The sequence below is a fragment of the Scyliorhinus torazame genome, chromosome 13 (assembly GCF_047496885.1).
Source record: "Scyliorhinus torazame isolate Kashiwa2021f chromosome 13, sScyTor2.1, whole genome shotgun sequence".
NCBI classification, from domain to species: Eukaryota; Metazoa; Chordata; class Chondrichthyes; order Carcharhiniformes; family Scyliorhinidae; genus Scyliorhinus; species Scyliorhinus torazame.
In genome coordinates, this window is record NC_092719.1 from 91,917,774 (window position 1) to 91,937,098 (window position 19,325).

The window sequence follows — 19,325 nt, forward strand, 5'->3', positions numbered from 1 at the left end:
TTACAGCACAGAAGGAGGCCAATTGGCCTATAGTGTCTGAGCCGGTTCCGAAAACAGCATCCTAGCTAGTCCCTTCTCCAGCCCTATCTCCGTAGCCCTCTAAATTCATTACTTTCAAATATATATCCAGCTCTCTTTTGAAACCTCCTATGGAATCCACCTCCACCACTCTCTGGAAGGAGCCAGGACAATAAAAGAGCGCGAGAAAGATTGAGATCGTAGCCGGGAGGATAAAAGAGTGAAATTGAGAGTGGAGCTGGCAGGATCTTGGAGCGCGAAAAAGAGTGCAACTGAAAGCAGAGCTGGGAGAATGAAATGAAAATCGCTTATTGTCACAAGTAGGCTTCAATGAAGTTACTGTGAAAAGCCCCTAGTCGCCACATTCCAGCGCCTGTTCGGGGAGGCTGTTACGGGAATTGAACTGTGCTGCTGGTCTGCTTTGGTCTGCTTTCAAAGCCAGCGATTTAGCCGTGTGCGAAAGGGAGAGACTGAAAGTGGCGCCAGGATGATAAAGGAGCGAGATTGAGAGCGGAGCCAGGAAGTTTAAAGAGCAAAATTGAGGGCAGAGTCAGGAGGACAAAAGAGCGCGAGAAAGAGCGAGCCTGAGAGCGGAGCCGGGAGGAGAAAAGAGTGTGAGAAAGAGCGAGACTGAGAGCGAAGCTGGGAGCATAAAAGAGCGAGACTGGGACTTCCGGTGGCGGCCATAGAACAGTACAGCACAGAACAGGCCCTTCGGCCCTCGATGTTGTGCCAAGCCTTGTCCGAAACCAAGATCAAGCTATCCCACTCCCTGTCATTCTGGTTTAGCACAGAGCTAAATCGCTGGCTTTGAAAGCAGACCAAGGCAGGCCAGCAGCACGGTTTAATTCCCGTACCAGCTCCCCGAACAGGCGCCGGAATGTGGCGACTAGGGGCTTTTCACAGTAACTTCATTTGAAGCCTACTTGTGACAATAAGCGAGTTTCATTTCATTTTCATTTCATTCGATTTCCATGTGCCTATCCAATAACCGCTTGAAAGTTCCTAATGTGTCCGACTCCACTATCACAGCAGGAGTCCATTCCACACCCTACCCACTTTCTGAGTAAAGAACCTACCTCGGACATCCCTCCTATATCTCCCACCCTGAACCTTATCGTTATGCCCCCTTGTAACAGCTACACCCACCCGAGGAAATAGTCTCTGAACGTTCATTCTATCTATAAACCTTCATCATCTTATAAACCTCTATTAAGACGCCTCTCATCCTCCTCTGTTCCAATGAGAAAACCCCTAGCTCCCTTAACGTTTCCTCAAAAGACCTATCCTCTGAACTAGACAGCATCCTGGAAAATCTCCTTTGCACCCTTTCCATGCTTCCACATCCTTCCTATAATGAGGTGACCAGAACTCCACACAATACTCCAAATGTGGTCTCACCAGGGTCATTTACAGTTGCAGCATAAACCCGCGGCTCTTAAACGCAAGCCCCCTGTTAATAAACGCTAACACACTATAGGCCTGCTTCATGACTCTATCCACTTGAGTGGCAACCTTCAGAGATCTGTGGACATGAACCCCAAGATCTCGCTGTTCCTCCACATTCCTCAGAACCCTGCCGTTGACCCTGTAATCCACATTCAAATTTTTTTTACCAAAATGAGGCACCTCGCACTTATCAGGGTTAAACTCCATCTGCCATTTTTCGGCCCAACTCTGCATCCTATCAAAGTCTCTTTGCAGCCTACAACAGCCCTCCACCTCATCCACTACTCCACCAATCTTGGTGTCATCAGAAAATTTACTGACTCACCCTTCAGCCCCCTCCTCCAAGTCATTGATAAAACTCACAAATAGCAGAGGACCCAGCACTGATAAGAACATAGGAACTAGAAGCAGGAGTAGGCCATCTGGCCCCTCGAGCCTGCTCCACCATTCAATGAGATCATGGCTGATCTTTTGTGGACTCAGCTCCACTTTCCGGCCCGAACACCATAACCCTTAATCCCTTTATTCTTCAAAAAACTATCTATCTTTATCTTAAAAACATTCAATGAAGGAGCCTCTACTGCTTCACTGGGCAAGGAATTCCATAGATTCACAACCCTTTAGGAGTAAACTCAGTCCTAAATCTACTTCCCCTTATTTTGAGGCTATGCCCCCTAGTTCTGCTATCACCCGCCAGTGGAAACAACCTGCCCGCACCTATCCTATCTATTCCCTTCATAATTTTATATGTTTCTATGAGATCCCCCCTCATCCTTCTAAATTCCAATGAGTACAGTCCCAGTCTACTCAACCTCTCCTTGTAATCCAACCCCTTCAGCTCTGGGATTAACCTAGTGAATCTCCTCTGCACACCCTCCCGTGCCAGTACGTCCTTTCTCAAGTAAGGAGACCAAAACTGAACACAATACTCCAGGTGTGGCCTCACTAACACCTTATACAATTGCAGCATAACCTCCCTAGTCTTAAACTCCATCCCTCTAGCAATGAAGGACAAAATTCCATTTGCCTTCTTAATCAGCTGTTGCACCTGTAAACCAACGTTTTGCGACTCATGCACTAGCACACCCAGGTCTCTCTGCACAGCAGCATGTTTTAATATTTTATCATTTAAATAATAATCCCTTTTGCTGTTATTCCTACCAAAATGGATAACCTCACATTTGTCAACATTGAATTCCATCTGCCAGACCCTAGCCCATTCACTTAGCCTATCCAAATCCCTCTCCAGTATCCTCTGCACTTTTTGCTTTACCACTTATCTTAGTGTCGTCTGCAAACTTGGACACATTGCCCTTGGTTCCCAACTCCAAATCATCTATGTAAATTGTGAACAGTTGTGGGCCCAACACTGATCCCTGAGGGACACCACTAGCTACTGATTGCCAACCAGAGAAACACCCATTAATCCCCAATCTTTGCTTTCTATTAATTAACCAATCCTCTATCCATGCTACTACTTTCCCCTTAATGCCACGCACCTTTATCTTATGCAGCAACATTTTGTGTGGCACCTTGTCAAAGACTTTCTGGAAATCCAGATATACCACATCCATTGGCTCCCCGTTATCTACCGCACTGGTAATGTCTTCAAAAAATTCCACTAAATTAGTTAGGCACGACCTGCCCTTTATGAACCCATGCTGCGTCTGCCCAATGGGACAATTTTCATCCAGATGCCTCGCTATTTATTCCTTGATGATAGATTCCAACCTCTTCCCTACTACCGAAGTTAAGCTCACTGGCCTATAATTACCCGCTTTCTGCCTACCTCCTTTTTTAAACAGTGGTGTCACGTTTGCTAATTTCCAATCTGCCGGGACCACCCCAGAGTCTTGTGAATTTTGGTAAATTATCATTTGCAATTTCCCTAGCCATCTCTTTTAGCACTCTGGGATGCATTCCATCAGGGCCAGTAGACCTGTCTACCTTTAGCCCCATTAGCTTGCCCATCACTACCTCCTTGGTGATAAAAATCCTCTCAAGGTCCTCACCTGTCATAGCCTCATTTCCATCAGTCACTGGCATGTTATTTGTGTCTTCCACTGTGAAGACCAACCCAAAAAACCTTTTCAGTTCCTCAGCCATTTCCTCATCTCCCATTATTAAATCTCCCTTCTCATCCTCTAAATTACCTTAGCCACTCTTTTTTTGTTTTATATATTTGTAGAAACTTTTACTATCTGTTTTTATATTCTGAGCAAGTTTACTCTCTATGTTACTCTTCTTTATAGCTTTATTAGTAGCTTTCTGTGCCCCCTAAAGATTTCCCAGTCCTCTGGTCTCGCACTAATCTTTGCTACTTTATATGCCTTTTCCTTCAATTTGATACTCTCCCTTATTTCCTTAGATATCCACGGTCGATTTTCCCTCTTTCTACCGTCCTTCCTTTTCGTTGGTATAAACCTTTGCTGAGCACTGTGAAAAATTGCTTGGAAGGTTCTCCACTGTTCCTCAACTGTTTCACCATAAAGTTTTTGCTCCCAGTCTACCTTAGCTAGTTCTTCTCTCATCCCATTGTAATCTCCTTTGTTTAAGCACAAAACACTAGTGCTTGATTTTACCTTCTCACCCTCCATCTGTATTTTAAATTCCACCATATTGTGATCGCTCCTTCCGAGAGGATCCCTAACTATGAGATCATGAATCAATCCTGTCTCATTACACAGGACCAGATCTAGGACCGCTTGTTCCCTCGTAGGTTCCATTACATACTGTTCTAGGAAACTATCGCAGATACATTCTATAAACTCCTCCTCAAGGCTGCCTTGACCGACCTGGTTAAACCAATCGACATGTAGATTAAAATCCCCCATGATAACTGCTGTACCATTTCTACATGCATCAGTTATTTCTTTGTTTATTGCCTGCCCCACCATAATGTTACTCTTTGGTGGCCTGTAGACTACTCCTATCAGTGACTTTTTCGTCTTACTATTCCTAATTTCCACCCAAATGGATTCAACCTTACCCTCCATAGCACCGATGTTGCCCGGATGTCATCCTTATATAACAGAGCTACACCACCTCCCTTACCATCCACTCTGTCCTTCCGAATAGTTTGATACCCTCGGATATTTAACTCCCAGTCGTGACCATCCTTTAACCATGTTTCAGTAATGGCCACTAAATCATAGTCATTCACGATGATTTGCGCCATCAACTCATTTACCTTATTCCGAATACTACGAGCATTGAGGTAAAGTACACTTATGTTGGCTTTTTTACCTCTGTTCTGAATCTTAACACCTCGATCAGTAACCTCTCCTAAGTTTTATTTCCTCTTAACCTTTCTCCTAATTTTCCTTGTCGTTGAACCCATACCTTCATGTAACAACCTGCCGCGTCGCTTACCATTAATGTTTTCACTTCCCGTTTTATTCCTTTTAGTATTCCTGGTCCTATTCACTGAGCTCCCCTCAGTCACTGTACCTTGTACTGTCGCCCTTTTTGATTTTTGACTATGGCTTCTCTGCCTTACACTTTCCCCTTACTGCCTTTTGTTTCTGTCCCTGTTTTACTTCCCTCCGACTTCCTGCATCGGTTCCCATCCTCCTGCCACATTAGTTTAAACTCTCCCCAACAGCTCTGGCAAACACCCCCCCCAGGACATCGGTTCCAGTCCTGCCCAGGTGCAGACCTTCCTGTTTGTACTGGTCCCATCTCCCCTAGAACCGGTTCCAATGCCCCAGGAATTTGAATCCATCCCTCTTGCACCATCTCTCGAGCCACGCATTCATCCTATCTATCATGACATTCCCACTCTGACTAGCTCGTGGCACTGGTAGAAATCCTGAGATTACTACCTTTGAGGTCCTACTTTTTAGTTTAACTCCTAACTCCCTGAATTCAGCTTGTAGGACCTCATCCCGTTTTTTACCTATATCGTTGGTGCCTATATGCACCACCACAGCTAGCTGTTCACCCCCCCCCCCCTCCCCAGAATGTCCTGCAGCCGCTCCGAGACATCTTTGACCCTTGCACCAGGGAGGCAACATACCATCCTGGAGTCTTGATTGCGTCCGCAGAACCGCCTGTCTATTCCCCTTACAATTGAGTCCCCTATCACTATAGCCCTGCCATTCTTCTTCCTGCCCATCTGCGCAGCAGAGCCAGCCACGGTGCCATGAACCTGGCTGCTGCTGCCTTCCCCTGGTGAGCCATCTCCCTCAACAGTATCCAGAGCGGTATATCTGTTTTGCAGGGAGATGACCGCAGAGGACACCTGCACTGCCTTCCTCCTCTTGCTCTGTCTTTTGGTCACCCATTTTCTATCTCCCTTCAGTACCTTTCACCTGCGGTGTGACCAACTCACTAAACGTGCTATCCACGACGTCCTCAGCATCGCGGATGCTCCAAAGTGAGTCCATCTGCAGTTCCAGAGCCGTCAAGCGGTCTAACAGGTGCTGCAACTGGACACACTTCTTGCACGTGTAGGAGCCAGGGACAGTGGACGTGTCCCTGAGCTCCCACATCTCACACGAGGAGCATGACACGGGTCTGAGATCTCCTGCCATGTCTTAAACCTTCGGTTAACTTCAACAATTACAATTTCCCAAATAAATAAATAAACAACAAAGAAAAAAATAAATAAATATACCAATGAAAAGAAAAAGAAAACAGAAACACTACTTACAAGTCAGTTACCAGGGATAAAAAGCACCTCCTCCCCACCCAGCTTTGAATTCCCATCTAGATTCAAATTCCCAAACTCATTCTTTGTTCTGTCTCACTCTGGCTGTGTCTTCTCTGGCTCACTGGGAGTGAGTTTACAAGTTGCTCTTTTTAACTTATACTGAATTGACTCCCCTCCCCTGTGGTACACCGCTGGTAACTGGTCTCCAGTCTGAAAATTTTCCATCCACCATCACCCTCTGTCATCTGGAGGAGTAGGTCGCACATTTGATAGCTCCCGCCTGAATCGGACTTTCGGACCTTTTTTCCTGGATTTTTGTGGATTTTATGAAATACATCGGTGGAGTTAGCATCAGTAAGGAGAATTCTCCCCCCCCCCCCCCCCCCCCCCCCCCCCGGTGTATGGCTAGCTGCACCAGAAGTGGCCGTGTGAAATGAATTAGTCCCGCTAGAGGGAAGCGAGGGGAGCTGGCAGTGCGGCCAAGCATGGCAGACAGCAAGGACCAGGAGCGGCGGCTCAATGGCCGAAGGAGCAACAGATGGAGTTTTTCAAGAGCTGTTTTGCCAAGCTAAAAAGGGATACGGCTGACCCGATGAAAGCATCGATCGACCAAATGGTCGCGACTCAGGTAGCCCAGGGGAAAGCGATCCAGGAGATCGAATTAAAACTCTCCAACCAAGAGGACGAGATAACTGTGCTGGAGCAAAAGGTGGAGGTGCTAGAGGTCTGGTTTGTAGGGGCTGGTTTAGCACAGTGAGCTAAACAGCGGGCTTGTAATGCAGAACAATGCCAGCAGCACGGGTTCAATTCCCATACCGGCCTCCCCAAACAGGCGCCAGAATGTGATGACTAGGGGCTTTTCACAGTAACTTCATTGAAGTCTCCTTGTGACAATAAGCGATTATTATCAGGGCAGCACAGTAGCATTGTGGATAGCACAATTGCTTCACAGCTCCAGGGTCCCAGGTTCGATTCTGGCTTGGGTCACTGTCTGTGCGGAGTCTGCACATCCTCCCCTGTGTACGTGGGTTTCTTCCGGGTGCTCCGGTTTCCTCCCACAGTCCAAAGATGTGCGCAGGTTAGGTGGATTGGCCATGATAAATTGCCCTTAGTGTTGGGTGGGGTTACTGGGTTATGGGGATAGGGTGGAGGTGTTAACCTTGGGTGGCGTGCTCTTTCCAAGAGCCGGTGCAGACTCGATGGGCCGAATGGCCTCCTTCTGCACTGTAAATTCTATGATTCCATGATAATCTATGACCACCACAAGCAGATGCAGGAGAAGCTGGAGAACAGAACCAGGAGGCAGAATTTAAGAATCGTTGGCCTTCCTGAAGGTATTGAGGGACCAGATGTGGGAGCGTATGTGGCAGGTATGTTGGAGTCGTTGATGGGAGCCGGGGGCTTTCCCTCGACTCCTGGAGCTGGATGGAGGCCATAGATCCCTCGCAAGGAAATCCAAGGCCAAGGACCCTGGTGGTCCATTTCCACCGATATTCAGATAAGGAGTGCGTCCTGTGATGGGCCAAGAAGGAACGGAGCAGCAAGTGGAAGAATAGTGAGGTGCGCTTATATCAGGACCTGGGTGCGGAGCTGGCCAAGAGACATGCGGGGTTCAACCGGGCAAAGGCGACCCTCTTTAAGAAGGGGGTGAAATTTGGGATGTTATACCCAACGAGACTGTGGGTAACGCACGAGGACCGACACTATTATTTCGAGTCGGCAGATGATTTTTATTAAAGAGAAGAAGTTGGACTCGAGTTAAGAGACACTTAATGCTTCGAAGATGGGCGGAGTAGGCTGTTTGTACTTGTGTTCTGTTTTAAATAAGATTGTGGTTAGTCGTGGGCAAGAGAGCAGGTTGGGGGGACGGTTGGAGGACGCTTTGTTTAGAAGGTGGTTGATACAGGGGGTGGGGGGAGGGGGCCCCTGAAGCTAGCACTACCCTTCGGGGGACTGGGTTCTGTTTTAAGTGAGTGTGTCTGTTTCGCTTTATGGTTATGCTAATGGATTTGGAGAGCTGATGTTTACTTACTGGGGAATGTGATCCCTTTTTTCTTTGTGGGGATAGGGGCGATAATCTGACCGGCACCAGGGGCGGGGGCTAGCGGAGTCAGCATGGATCAGCTGACTCTCAGGAGCGTGGTGGGGGGTGACTTAGTGCTGTGTTTGATTTGGGAACCATGATGTGGAGATGCCAGCGTTGGACTGGGGTGAGTACAGTACGAAGTCTTACAACACCAGGTTAAAGTCCAACAGGTTTGTTTCGATGTCACTAGCTTTCGGAGCGCTGCTCCTTCCTCAGGAGCAGCGCTCCGAAAGCTAGTGACATCGAAACAAACCTGTTGGACTTTAACCTGGTGTTGTAAGACTTCGTACTTTGATTTGGGAGATTAGGTTTTTGGGGTTAGGGGGTGGGGGCGGGGGTGGGGGGGGGGGGGGGCGAGGGGGCGAGATGGCTGCTCTGCGGGCAAGAGAGAATTTTTCTTCAGGGAATAAAAGGAGGGTCAGGGGCAGCTGCTGCTTGACGGGGTGCCTGGGGGGGCGCAGGCTCGTGGCTGGCCAAGAAAGGGTGATGGCTAGTTTGGGGGGGGGGGGGGGGATAGCCCCCCGTCCAGGCTGATTACTTGGAACGTGAGAGGTCTGAATGGGCCAGTGAAGAGAGCACGCGTGTTCGCGCATTGAAAGGGACTAAAGGCGGACGTGGCAATGCTCGAGGAGACACATCTGAAGGTCACAGATCAGATGAGATGAAGGAAGGGTTGGGGGAGTCAGGTGTTCCACTCAGGGCTAGACTCGAAGACCAGGGGGGTAGCAATTCTGATCAGCAAGCGAGTGGCATTTGAGGCTGGGAGAATAGTAGCTGATAAAGGGGGTAGGTATATCGTGGTGAGTGGGAAGCTGGAGGGGGTCCGAGTGGTGCTCGTGAATGTCTATGCCCCGAACTGGGACGATGTGGATTTTATGAGGCATGTGATAGGCAAAATCCCGGACCTGGAGTTACACAACTTGGTCATGGGACGGGACTTTAATACGGTCATTGAACCTGAATTGGATCGCTCAAAATCCAGGACAGGGAAGAGGCCGGCAGTGGCAAGGGAGTTGAAGGGCTTTATAGAACAGATAGACCCCTGGAGGTTTACACGGCCGAGGGTAAAGGAGTTTTCCTTTTTCTCCCACATCCACAAAGTTTATTCCCGTATTGATTTTTTTGATCTGGGCAGGGCGTTGATCCCAAAGGTGACGGGGACGGAATATTCGGCGATTACAGTTTCGGATCATGCCCCGCATTGGGTAGAATTGAGGCTTGGGGAGGAGAGAGGGCAGCGTCCACTGTGGAGACTAGACGAGGGGTTGTTAGCGGACGAGGTGGTTTGCGGGCGGGTGAATAAGAGTATCCAGAACTATTTGGAAACAAACGACACGTTTGTTTCGGCAGCGACGGTCTGGGAAGCCCTGAAGGCAGTTATTAGAGGGGAACTTATATTGATCCGGTCCCATAGAGAAAAGAGGGAAAGGGCGGAGAGGGAGAGACTGCTAGAGGAGTTACTCCGGGTGGATAGGAGCTATGCGGAGGCCCCGGACACGGGACTCCTGAGGGAGCGGCGCAAGCTTCAGACGGAGTTTGAATTGTTGACCACAGGGAAAGCGGTAGAGCAGTTGAGAAAGGCAAGAGGGGCGGTGTATGAATATGGGGAGAAGGCGAGCAGGATGCTGGCGCACCAGCTTAGGAAGAGCGAGGCGGCCAGGGAGATTGTGGGAGTAAAGAATAAGGAGGGCAACTTGGTCTCAGACCCGGAGGGGGTGAATGAAGTTTTTAAGGAATTCTACAGCAAACTATATGAGTCGGAACCCCCGGCGGGTGTGGAAGGCATGAGGCAATTTCTGGACCAGTTGAGGCTTCCGAGGGTGGAGGAGTGGCTGGGGGCACTGATCGAGATAGAAGAAATTATTAAGGGGCTGGAGGGTATGCAGTCGGGCAGCACGGTAGCATTGTGGATAGCACAATTGCTTCACAGCTCCAGGGTCCCAGGTTCGATTCCGGCTTGAGTCACTGTCTGTGCGGAGTCTGCACATCCTCCCCGTGTGTGCGTGGGTTTCCTCCGGGTGCTCCGGTTTCCTCCCACAGTCCAAAGATGTGCAGGTTAGGTGGATTGGCCATGATAAATTGCCCTTAGTGTTGGGTGGGGTTGCTGGGTTATGGGGATAGGATGGAGGTGTTGACCTTGGGTAGGGTGCTCTTTCCAAGAGCTGGTGCGGATTCGATGGGCCGAATGGCCTCCTTCTGCACTGTAAATTCTATAAAAATTCTATGAAAGCTCCGGGGCCGGATGGCTTCCCGGTGGAATTTGTAAAAACAATTTCAGAGGTGTTGACCCACTAATGATGAGGACCTTTAATGATGCGAGAGAGAAGGGAATCCTCCCCCCCCCCCACAATATCGCAGGCCTCAATCTCACTCATTCTGAAACGGGAGAAGGACCCTGAACAGTGTGGCTCTTACAGGCCAATCTCATTGCTAAATGTGGATGCCAAGCTATTGGCTAAGATCTTGGCCACGAGGATAGAGGATTGTGTTGCCTCCCGGGTGCCAGGGTCAGGGATGTCTCGGATCGTGTCTTCAGGATCCTTAAGGAGGAGGGCGAGCAGCCAGAAGTCGTGGTGCACATTGGTACCAACGACATAGGTAGGAAAAGGGGTGTGGAGGTAATAAACAAGTTTAGGGAGTTAGGCTGGAAGTTAAAAGCCAGGACAGACAGAGTTGTCATCTCTGGTTTGTTGCCGGTGCCAAGTGATAGCGAGGCTAGGAATAGGGAGAGAGTGCAGTTGAACACGTGGCTGCAGGAATGGTGTAGGAGGGAGGGCTTCAGGTATTTGGATAATTGGATCGCATTCTGGGGAAGGTGGGACCTGTACAAACAGGACGGGTTGCATCTGAACCAGAGGGGCACCAATATCCTGGGAGGGAGGTTTTCTACTACTCTTCGGGAGGGTTTAAACTAATTTGGCAGGGGAATGGGAACCGGATTTGTAGTCCAGCAACTAAGGTAGCCGATATTCAGGACGCCAAAGCGTGTAATGAGGAAGTGGGGAAGGGAACACTGACAAAGGAGAGTACTTGCAGGCACGGAGATGGGTTGAAGTGTGTATACTTCAACGCAAGAAGCATCAGGAATAAGGTGGGTGAACTTAAGGCATGGATCGGTACTTGGGACTACGATGTGGTGGCCATCACGGAAACCTGGATAGAAGAGGGGCAGAAATGGTTGTTGGAGGTCCCTGGTTATAGATGTTTCAATAAGATTAGGGAGGGGGGTAAAAGAGGTGGGGGGGGTGGCATTGTTAATTAGAGATAGTATAACAGCTGCAGAAAGGCAGTTCGAGGAGTATCACCCTATTGAGGTAGTATGGGTTGAAGTCAGAAATAGGAAAGGAGCAGTCACCTTGTTAGGGGTTTTCTATAGGCCCCCCAATAGTAGCAGAGATGTGGAGGAACAGATTGGGAAACAGATTTTGGAAAGGTGCAGAAGTCACATGGGTGACTTTAACTTCCCAAATATTGAGTGGAAACTCTTTAGATCAAATAGTTTGGATGGGGTGGTGTTTGTGCAGTGTGTCCAGGAAACTTTTCTCACACAGTATGTAGATTGTCCGACCAGAGGAGGGGCAATATTGATGATTTAGTACTTGGTAATGAACCAGGGCAAGTGATAGATTTGTTAGTGGGGGAGCATTTTGGAGATAGTGACCACAATTCTGTGACTTTCACTTTAGTAATGGAGAGGGATAGGTGCGTGCAACAGGGCAAGGTTTACAATTGGGGGAAAGGTAAATACGATGTTGTCAGACAAGAATTGAAGTGCATAAGTTGGGAACATAGGCTGTCAGGGAAGGACACAAGTGAAATGTGGAACTTGTTCAAGGAACAGGTACTACGTGTCCTTGATATGTCTGTCCCTGTCAGGCAGGGAAGAGATGGTCGAGTGAGGGAACCATGGTTGACAAGAGAGGTTGAATGCCTTGTTAAGAGGAAAAAGGAGACTTGTGTAAGGCTGAGGAAACAAGGTTCAGACAGGGCATTGGAGGGATACAAGTATTTACAAATGAGAGGGGCGATATTGTTGGAGAGGACAGTGTGAAACAGACTGGCAAGCTCGAGGAAATACTTGTTAGGAAGGAAGATGTGTTGGGCATTTTGAAAAACTTGAGGATTGACAAGTCCCCCGGGCCTGACAGGATATATCCAAGGATTCTATGGGAAGCAAGAGATGAAATTGCAGAGACGTTGGCAATGATCTTTTCGTCCTCACTGTCAACAGGGGTGGTACCAGGGGATTCGAGAGTGGCGAATGTCGTGCCCCTGTTCAAAAAATGGACTAGGGATAACCCTGGGAATTACAGGCCAGTTAGTCTTACTTCGGTGGTAGGCAAAGTAATGGAAAGGGTACTGAAGGATAGGATTTCTGAGCATCTGGAAAGACACTGCTTGATTAGGGATAGTCAGCACGGATTTATGAGGGGTAGGTCTTGCCTTACAAATCTTATTGAATTCTTTGAGGAGGTGACCAAGCATGTGGATGAAGGTAAAGCAGTGGATGTAGTGTACATGGATTTTAGTAAGGCATTTGATAAGGTTCCCCATGGTATGCTTCTGCAGAAAGTGAGGAGGCATGGGATAGTGGGAGATTTGGCCAGTTGGATAACGAACTGGCTAACCGATAGAAGTCAGAGAGTGGTGGTGGATGGCAAATATTCAGCCTGGATCCCAGTTACCAGTGACGTACCGCAGGGATCAGTTCTGGGTCCTATGCTGTTTGTGATTTTCATTAATGACTTGGATGAGGGAGTTGAAGGGTGGGTCAGTAAATTTGCAGACGATATGAAGATTGGTGGAGTTGTGGATAGTAAGGAGGGCTGTTGTCATCTGCAAAGAGACATAGATAGGATGCAGAGCTGGGCTGAGAAGTGGCAGATGGAGTTTAACCCTGAAAATAGTGAGGTTGTCCATTTTGGAAGGACAAATATGAATGCGGAATACAGGGTTAACGGTAGAGTTCTTGGCAATGTGGAGGAGCAGAGAGATCTTGGGGTCTACGTTCATACATCTTTGAAAGTTGCCACTCAAGTGGATAGAGCTGTGAAGAAGGCCTATGGTGTGCTCGCGTTCATTAACAGAGGGATTGAATTTAAGAGCTGTGAGGTGATGATGCAGCTGTACAAAACTTTGGTAAGGCCACATTTGGAGTACTGTGTACAGTTCTGGTCGCCTCATTTTAGGAAGGATGTGGAAGCTTTGGAAAAGGTGCAAAGAAGATTTACCAGGATGTTGCCTGGAATGGAGAGTAGGTCTTACGAGGATAGGTTGAGGGTGCTAGGCCTTTTCTCATTAGAACGGAGAAGGATGAGGGGCGACTTGATAGAGGTTTATAAGATGATCAGGGGAATAGATAGAGTAGACAGTCAGAGACTTTTTCCCCGGGTGGAGCAAACCATTACAAGGGGACATAAATTTAAGGTGAAAGGTGGAAGATATAGGAGGGATATCAGAGGTAGGTTCTTTACCCAGAGAGTAGTGGGGGCATGGAATGCACTGCCTGTGGAAGTAGTTGAGTCGGAAACATTAGGGACCTTCAAGCAGCTATTGGATAGGTACATGGATTACAGTAAAATGATAGTGTAGGTTTATTTGTTCTCAAGGGCAGCACGGTAGCATTGTGGATAGCACAATTGCTTCACAGTTCCAGGGTCCCAGGTTCGATTCCGGCTTGGGTCACTGTCTGTGCGGAGTCTGCACGTCCTCCCCGTGTCTGCGTGGGTTTCCTCCGGGTGCTCCGGTTTCCTCCCACAGTCCAAAGATGTGCGGGTTAGGTGAATTGGCCAATGATAAATTGCCCTTAATGTCCAAATTGCCCTTGGTGTTGGGTGGAAGTGTTGAGTTTGGGTAGGGTGCTCTTTCCAAGAGCCGGTGCAGACTCAATGGGCCGAATGGCCTCCTTCTGCACTGCAAATTCAATGATAATCTATGATTAATCTAGGTTCGGCACAACATCGTGGGCCGAAGGGCCTGTTCTGTGCTGTATTTTTCTATGTTCTATGTTCTATGAGTGTGGGGTGACTTTGTCCTGTGCTTGTAGTTTGTGATTCCAGTCAGCATTCCACCTTTTTACCCACATTCTTTCTTGGAATCATTTTGATGAGTTTCTCAATCTTCTCTTTTCAGGTGAGGAAGCTCTTCATGAATATCTCCGAACCAAAGCTGTGACTGTGGAGTATTAGATCCTTAACACAAAAATGTCTTCCCTTTTCTCTCATTGGCCATACGTAATGCATATTCAGCAAAGTTACAACTCACTTTTCAGACTGAACACTTGGGTATAACTGAGCTGTCCGATTGAGTCACAGGGTACAGCTGTTAATACTGGCACCCAAAGAGAAGCAAAAATCGTAATTGCAATTAAATTGCTAATGCATTGACATTTCCACGTACGTCAGAGTCTTATTAAATTTACCTTGTTTGTGGTTTTAAAATCTCAGCCAGAATTTGCGCTTTGTGTGCAATCAGTCACCATCAATTTATTTGCACAAGATCACAATGAAGTGCCCTTAATTTGGATCTTTTTACAGGAGTATAGAAGACAACATCATAGCATTTGAACTATGTACAATAAGCTTGAAGTCAAAATAACTTCAACATTTTTGTACTTCTGTAAATTTAAACACCTGTTCTCTGGGAAGGATGTATGTTGTCTCTGTAAGGTGTATGTAATCACAATTGTGCTCTGTAATACTTCTATCATGTCTTAATGGTTAATCCAGTATTCTCATGTTACATTAAACATCAACATTTTTTTTCAAGAACACCTAATTCTTGGTGTTCCTGCATGAACTAGATTTCTTTTTCTTGAATTCCTAAACTAGCAATATATCTGCTTTAGTAATGACAGTTTGACTATCATTGAAAATGGACCTCAAAACACTTACCTCGTTCTTGCAGGAAAATCACAGAATTTTAATAATTGAAAACACTATCTAAATATGGAGGGTTTAAAATTGCAATTTGATCCGGGTTCTTGAATTGTTTGATTGGAAGCTTTAGGAGGGTAAAATCTAATACTATTGTTGAGATGCAAAACTGGCAGACATGAAAAGACCAGCTTCCACCCCTTCAGGCATGTGATCTCCTGGGGGGGGGGGGGGTTAAAAAAAGCAGAATGGACAAGAAGGGAATAAAATACTCTGGAAAATTATTTTCTACCCCCATCAGGTGTTTGAGACTAGTTCAGGAGATCATGGAGACCCAAGTGTTTTCTAAAAAGTGATCTCTAGCTCAATGAGGAACCAGTCTCACTCCCTCCTGAAGGCAAAAAGAAAGCTACCAACCACCATTGTATTCCAGATGTTCATCACTCTCTGCGATAAAGAAGACCTACTCAACATCCCAGTACCCACTCGGAGACCCATTAACCCGCTTATAAGAATGTATTAATCACTACAGGGAAGGTAATGCAATGTTCCTCCTGCAGAATGTTTGAGGTGAGGGACGCCGTCAGTGTCCCTGCTGATTTCATCTGTGGGAAGTGCACCCAAATCCAGCTCCTCAGAAACCGCGTTAGGGAACTGGAGTTGGATGAACTTCGGATCATTCGGGAGGCAGAGGTGGTCACAGATAGAAGCTTCAGGGATGTAGTTACTCCGAAGAATAAAGATAGATGGGTGACAGTGAGAGGGGCTGGGAGGAAGCAGTCAGTACAGGGATCCCCTGTGGCCGTTCCCCTTAGTAACAAGTATACCGCTTTGGATACTGTTGTGGGGGGGGGGGGGGGGGGGGGACTTACCAGGGTTAAGCCATGGGGTACAGGTCTCTGGCACAGAGTCTGTCCCTGTTGCTCGGAAGGGAGGGGGGCAAGAGGAGTAGAGCATTAGTCATTGGAGACTCCATAATTAGGGGGATTGTTAGAATCTTTAATTTGAAGGGATCTTAACCTGCCGAACTACGCCAAGTTTGGGGGAAGCTTAGTTGATGAATCAAAGTCCTGGCGCACTACGACAAGTTGTAAGATTTGTAATATTTCTGGACCAAGCAAAGTTGTTGGATTCCTAGTATTATTCGACTGTGTAAAGTTGAAGGAATTTATATTATTTCTACTATTCGGTTACCAGTAGTAGCACTTTGCGAATACTGGGACTCAGCAGGAATTTGCAGTTAAAACTTCTCAGGTGCCAATAAGAATTGTTTTATTTGTAGTTGCTTGATTACAATTTGAAAGTCATTTAAAAGGCAATTCGTAGACAATTCGCTTTCAGAGAATTACAGACATTATCTTTTTTGCTTAGGCAGACAGCTCGAAAGTAACTTTTAAAAGGTCAAAGTCTGGAAATGAAACATGAAGAGAGAGAGAAAGCTAATCTTCAGCTAAACTCAAAGTCAAAAGTAAACTACACCTCTCTCCCCCAGCCCCCTCTTCTCCCCCCCCAGCCCCCTCTTCCCACCCCCCCGCCCAGCCCCTCTTCCCCCCCCCTCCCAGCCACTCTCCCCCTCCCAGCCCCTGTCTCCCCCCCCTCCCAGCCCCTCTTCCCCCCGCCCAGCCCCTCTTCCCCCCCTCCCAGCCCCTCTTCCCCTCCTCCCAGCCCGTCTTCCCCAGCCCCTCTTTCCCCCCCCTCCCAGCCCCTCTTCCCCCCCTCCCAGCCCCTCTTCCCCCCCAGCCCCTCTTCCCCCCCAGCCCCTCTTCCCCCCCCAGCCCCTCTTCCCCCCCAGCCCCTCTTCCCCCCCAGCCCCTCTTCCCCCCAGCCCCTCTTCCCCCCCCAGCCCCTCTTCCCCCCCCAGCCCCTCTTCCCCCCCAGCCCCTCTTCCCCCCCCCAGCCCCTCTTCCCCCCAGCCCCTCTTCCCCCCCAGCCCCTCTTCCCCCCCCAGCCCCTCTTCCCCCCCCCAGCCCCTCTTCCCCCCCCAGCCCCTCTTCCCCCCCCAGCCCCTCTTCCCCCCCCAGCCCCTCTTCCCCCCCAGCCCCTCTTCCCCCCCAAGCCCCTCTTCCCCCCCAGCCCCTCTTCCCCCCCAGCCCCTCTTCCCCCCCCCACAGCCCCTCTTCCCCCCCCCACAGCCCCTCTTCCCCCCCCACAGCCCCTCTTCCCCCCCACAGCCCCTCTTCCCCCCCACAGCCCCTCTTCCCCCCCACAGCCCCTCTTCCCCCCCCACAGCCCCTCTTCCCCCCCACAGCCCCTCTTCCCCCCCACAGCCCCTCTTCCCCCCCACAGCCCCTCTTCCCCCCCACAGCCCCTCTTCCCCCCCACAGCCCCTCTTCCCCCCAGCCCCTCTTTCCCCCCCCCCGAGCCCCTCTCCCCCCCAGCCCCTCTTCTCCCCCCCCTCCCAGCCCCTCTTCCCCTCCCTCCCAGCCCCTCTCCCCCTCCCAGCACCTCTCCCCCCTCCTACCCCTCTCCCCCCCTCCCAGCCCACCCAGCCCCTCTCCCCCGCCCTCCCAGCCCCTCCCCCCCACAGCCCCTCTTCCCCCCCCTCCCAGCCCCTCTCCCCCCCTCCCAGCACCTCTCCCCCCTCCTACCCCTCTCCTCCCCCCTCCCAACCCCTCTCCCCCTCCCAGCCCCTCTCCCCCTCCCTCCCAGCCCCTCTCCCCCTCCCTCCCAGCCCCTCTCCCCCTCCCTCCCAGCCCCTCTCCCCCCTCCCTCCCAGCCACTCTCCCCCCTCCCTCCCTCTGGAAATGAAATATGAAGAGAGAGAGAGCTAATCTTCAGCTAAACTCAAAGTCAAAAGTACACTACATCACTGACACAGACTAACACACTAACAGAAAGACAACACAACACAAAGACACTAAAATGGCGGGCGGAAACTTTTCAGTTATACACTTTCATGTCTGTCTTAAGTCATCTAATCACACCCCAATATAATCCTAATTGGTTTGGGTTAGACTGAAACACATTTGATTTGATGGCAAGCCGTCCATCTTCAATGTGCAACATTAGCTTTTAATTGTTTCATGTCTGCATGTTATGGAATGTGATATTCTGACCAACAAAAACTGGTCTTCTGCTGACTTAGCTGTTATCTGCATTGTGAACAATGGTGCCTTCATGTTGCTATGGTATTCAGTCCTTGTCCTTGACAATTAGCACAAGCAGTGTCAAATTGTCTTGCAACTGTGCTGTTTTAATGTCACACTGACTTTGAAAATATGCATTTGCCAGAACAACGGACCTCAGTAAAAGTGAATTATGCTGTATAAATCGGTATTTAAAACTGGGGCTTAGTATTTATGCTTAAACAGCTATCTTTTACCTATACTAGTTGTATTCGAAATACCTGGCTTCTACAGGGATAGATAGGAGATTCTGTGGGAACGAGAGAGACTCACGGTTGGTGTGTTGCCTCCCAGGTGCCAGGGTGCGTGATGTCTCGGATCGTGTTTTCGGGATCCTTAAGGGGGAGGGGGAGCAGCCCCAAGTCGTGGTCCACATAGGTACCAATGACATAGGTAGGAAAAGGGATGGGGATGTAAGGCAGGAATTCAGGGAGCTAGAGTGGAAACTTAGATCTAGGACAGAGTAATTATCTCTGGGTTGTTACCCGTGCCACGTGACAGCGAGACGAGGAATAGGGAGAGAGGAGTTGAACACGTGGCTACAGGGATGGTGCAGGGGGGAGGGTTTCAGATTTCTGGATAATTGGGGCTCATTCTGGGGTCGGTGGGACCTCTACAAACGGGATGGTCTGCATCTGGACCAGAGGGGTACCAATATTCTGGGGAGGAAATTTGCTAATGCTCTTCGGGAGGGTTTAAACTAGTTCAGCAGGGGCTTGGGAACCTGAATTGCAGCTCCAGTATACAGGAGGTTGAGAGTAGTGAGGTCATGAGTAGGGTTTCAAAGTTGCAGGAGTGTAACGACAGGCAGGAAGGTGGTTTAAAGTGTGTCTTCTTCAATGCCAGGAGCATCCGGAATAAGGTGGGTGAACTTGCGGCATGGGTTGGTACCTGGGACTTCAATGTTGTGGCCATTTCGGAGACATGGATAGAGCAGGGACAGGAATGGTTGTTGCAGGTGCCGGGATTTAGATATTTCAGTAAGCTCAGGGAAGGTGGTAAAAGAGGGGGAGGGGTGGCATTGTTAGTCAAGGACAGTATTACGGTGGCAGAAAGGACGTTTGATGAGGACTCCTCTACTGAGGTAGTATGGGCTGAGGTTATAAACAGGAAAGTAG

The 19,325-nt window shown here is 49.0% G+C and overlaps 1 protein-coding gene across 1 annotated transcript in view; it reads left to right on the top strand.

The window, feature by feature from the left end:
• LOC140388187 (mitochondrial 10-formyltetrahydrofolate dehydrogenase-like) overlaps positions 1 to 15,005 on the top strand; it is a 505,408-nt gene extending 490,403 nt beyond the window's left edge. Inside the window, exon 23 of the mRNA XM_072471959.1 lies at positions 14,340 to 15,005. Coding sequence (XP_072328060.1) covers positions 14,340 to 14,395 — 56 coding nt within the window. The 3' untranslated portion in view covers positions 14,396 to 15,005. The remainder of the gene's footprint in view (positions 1 to 14,339) is intronic.
• Positions 15,006 to 19,325: the final 4,320 nt, after the last annotated feature.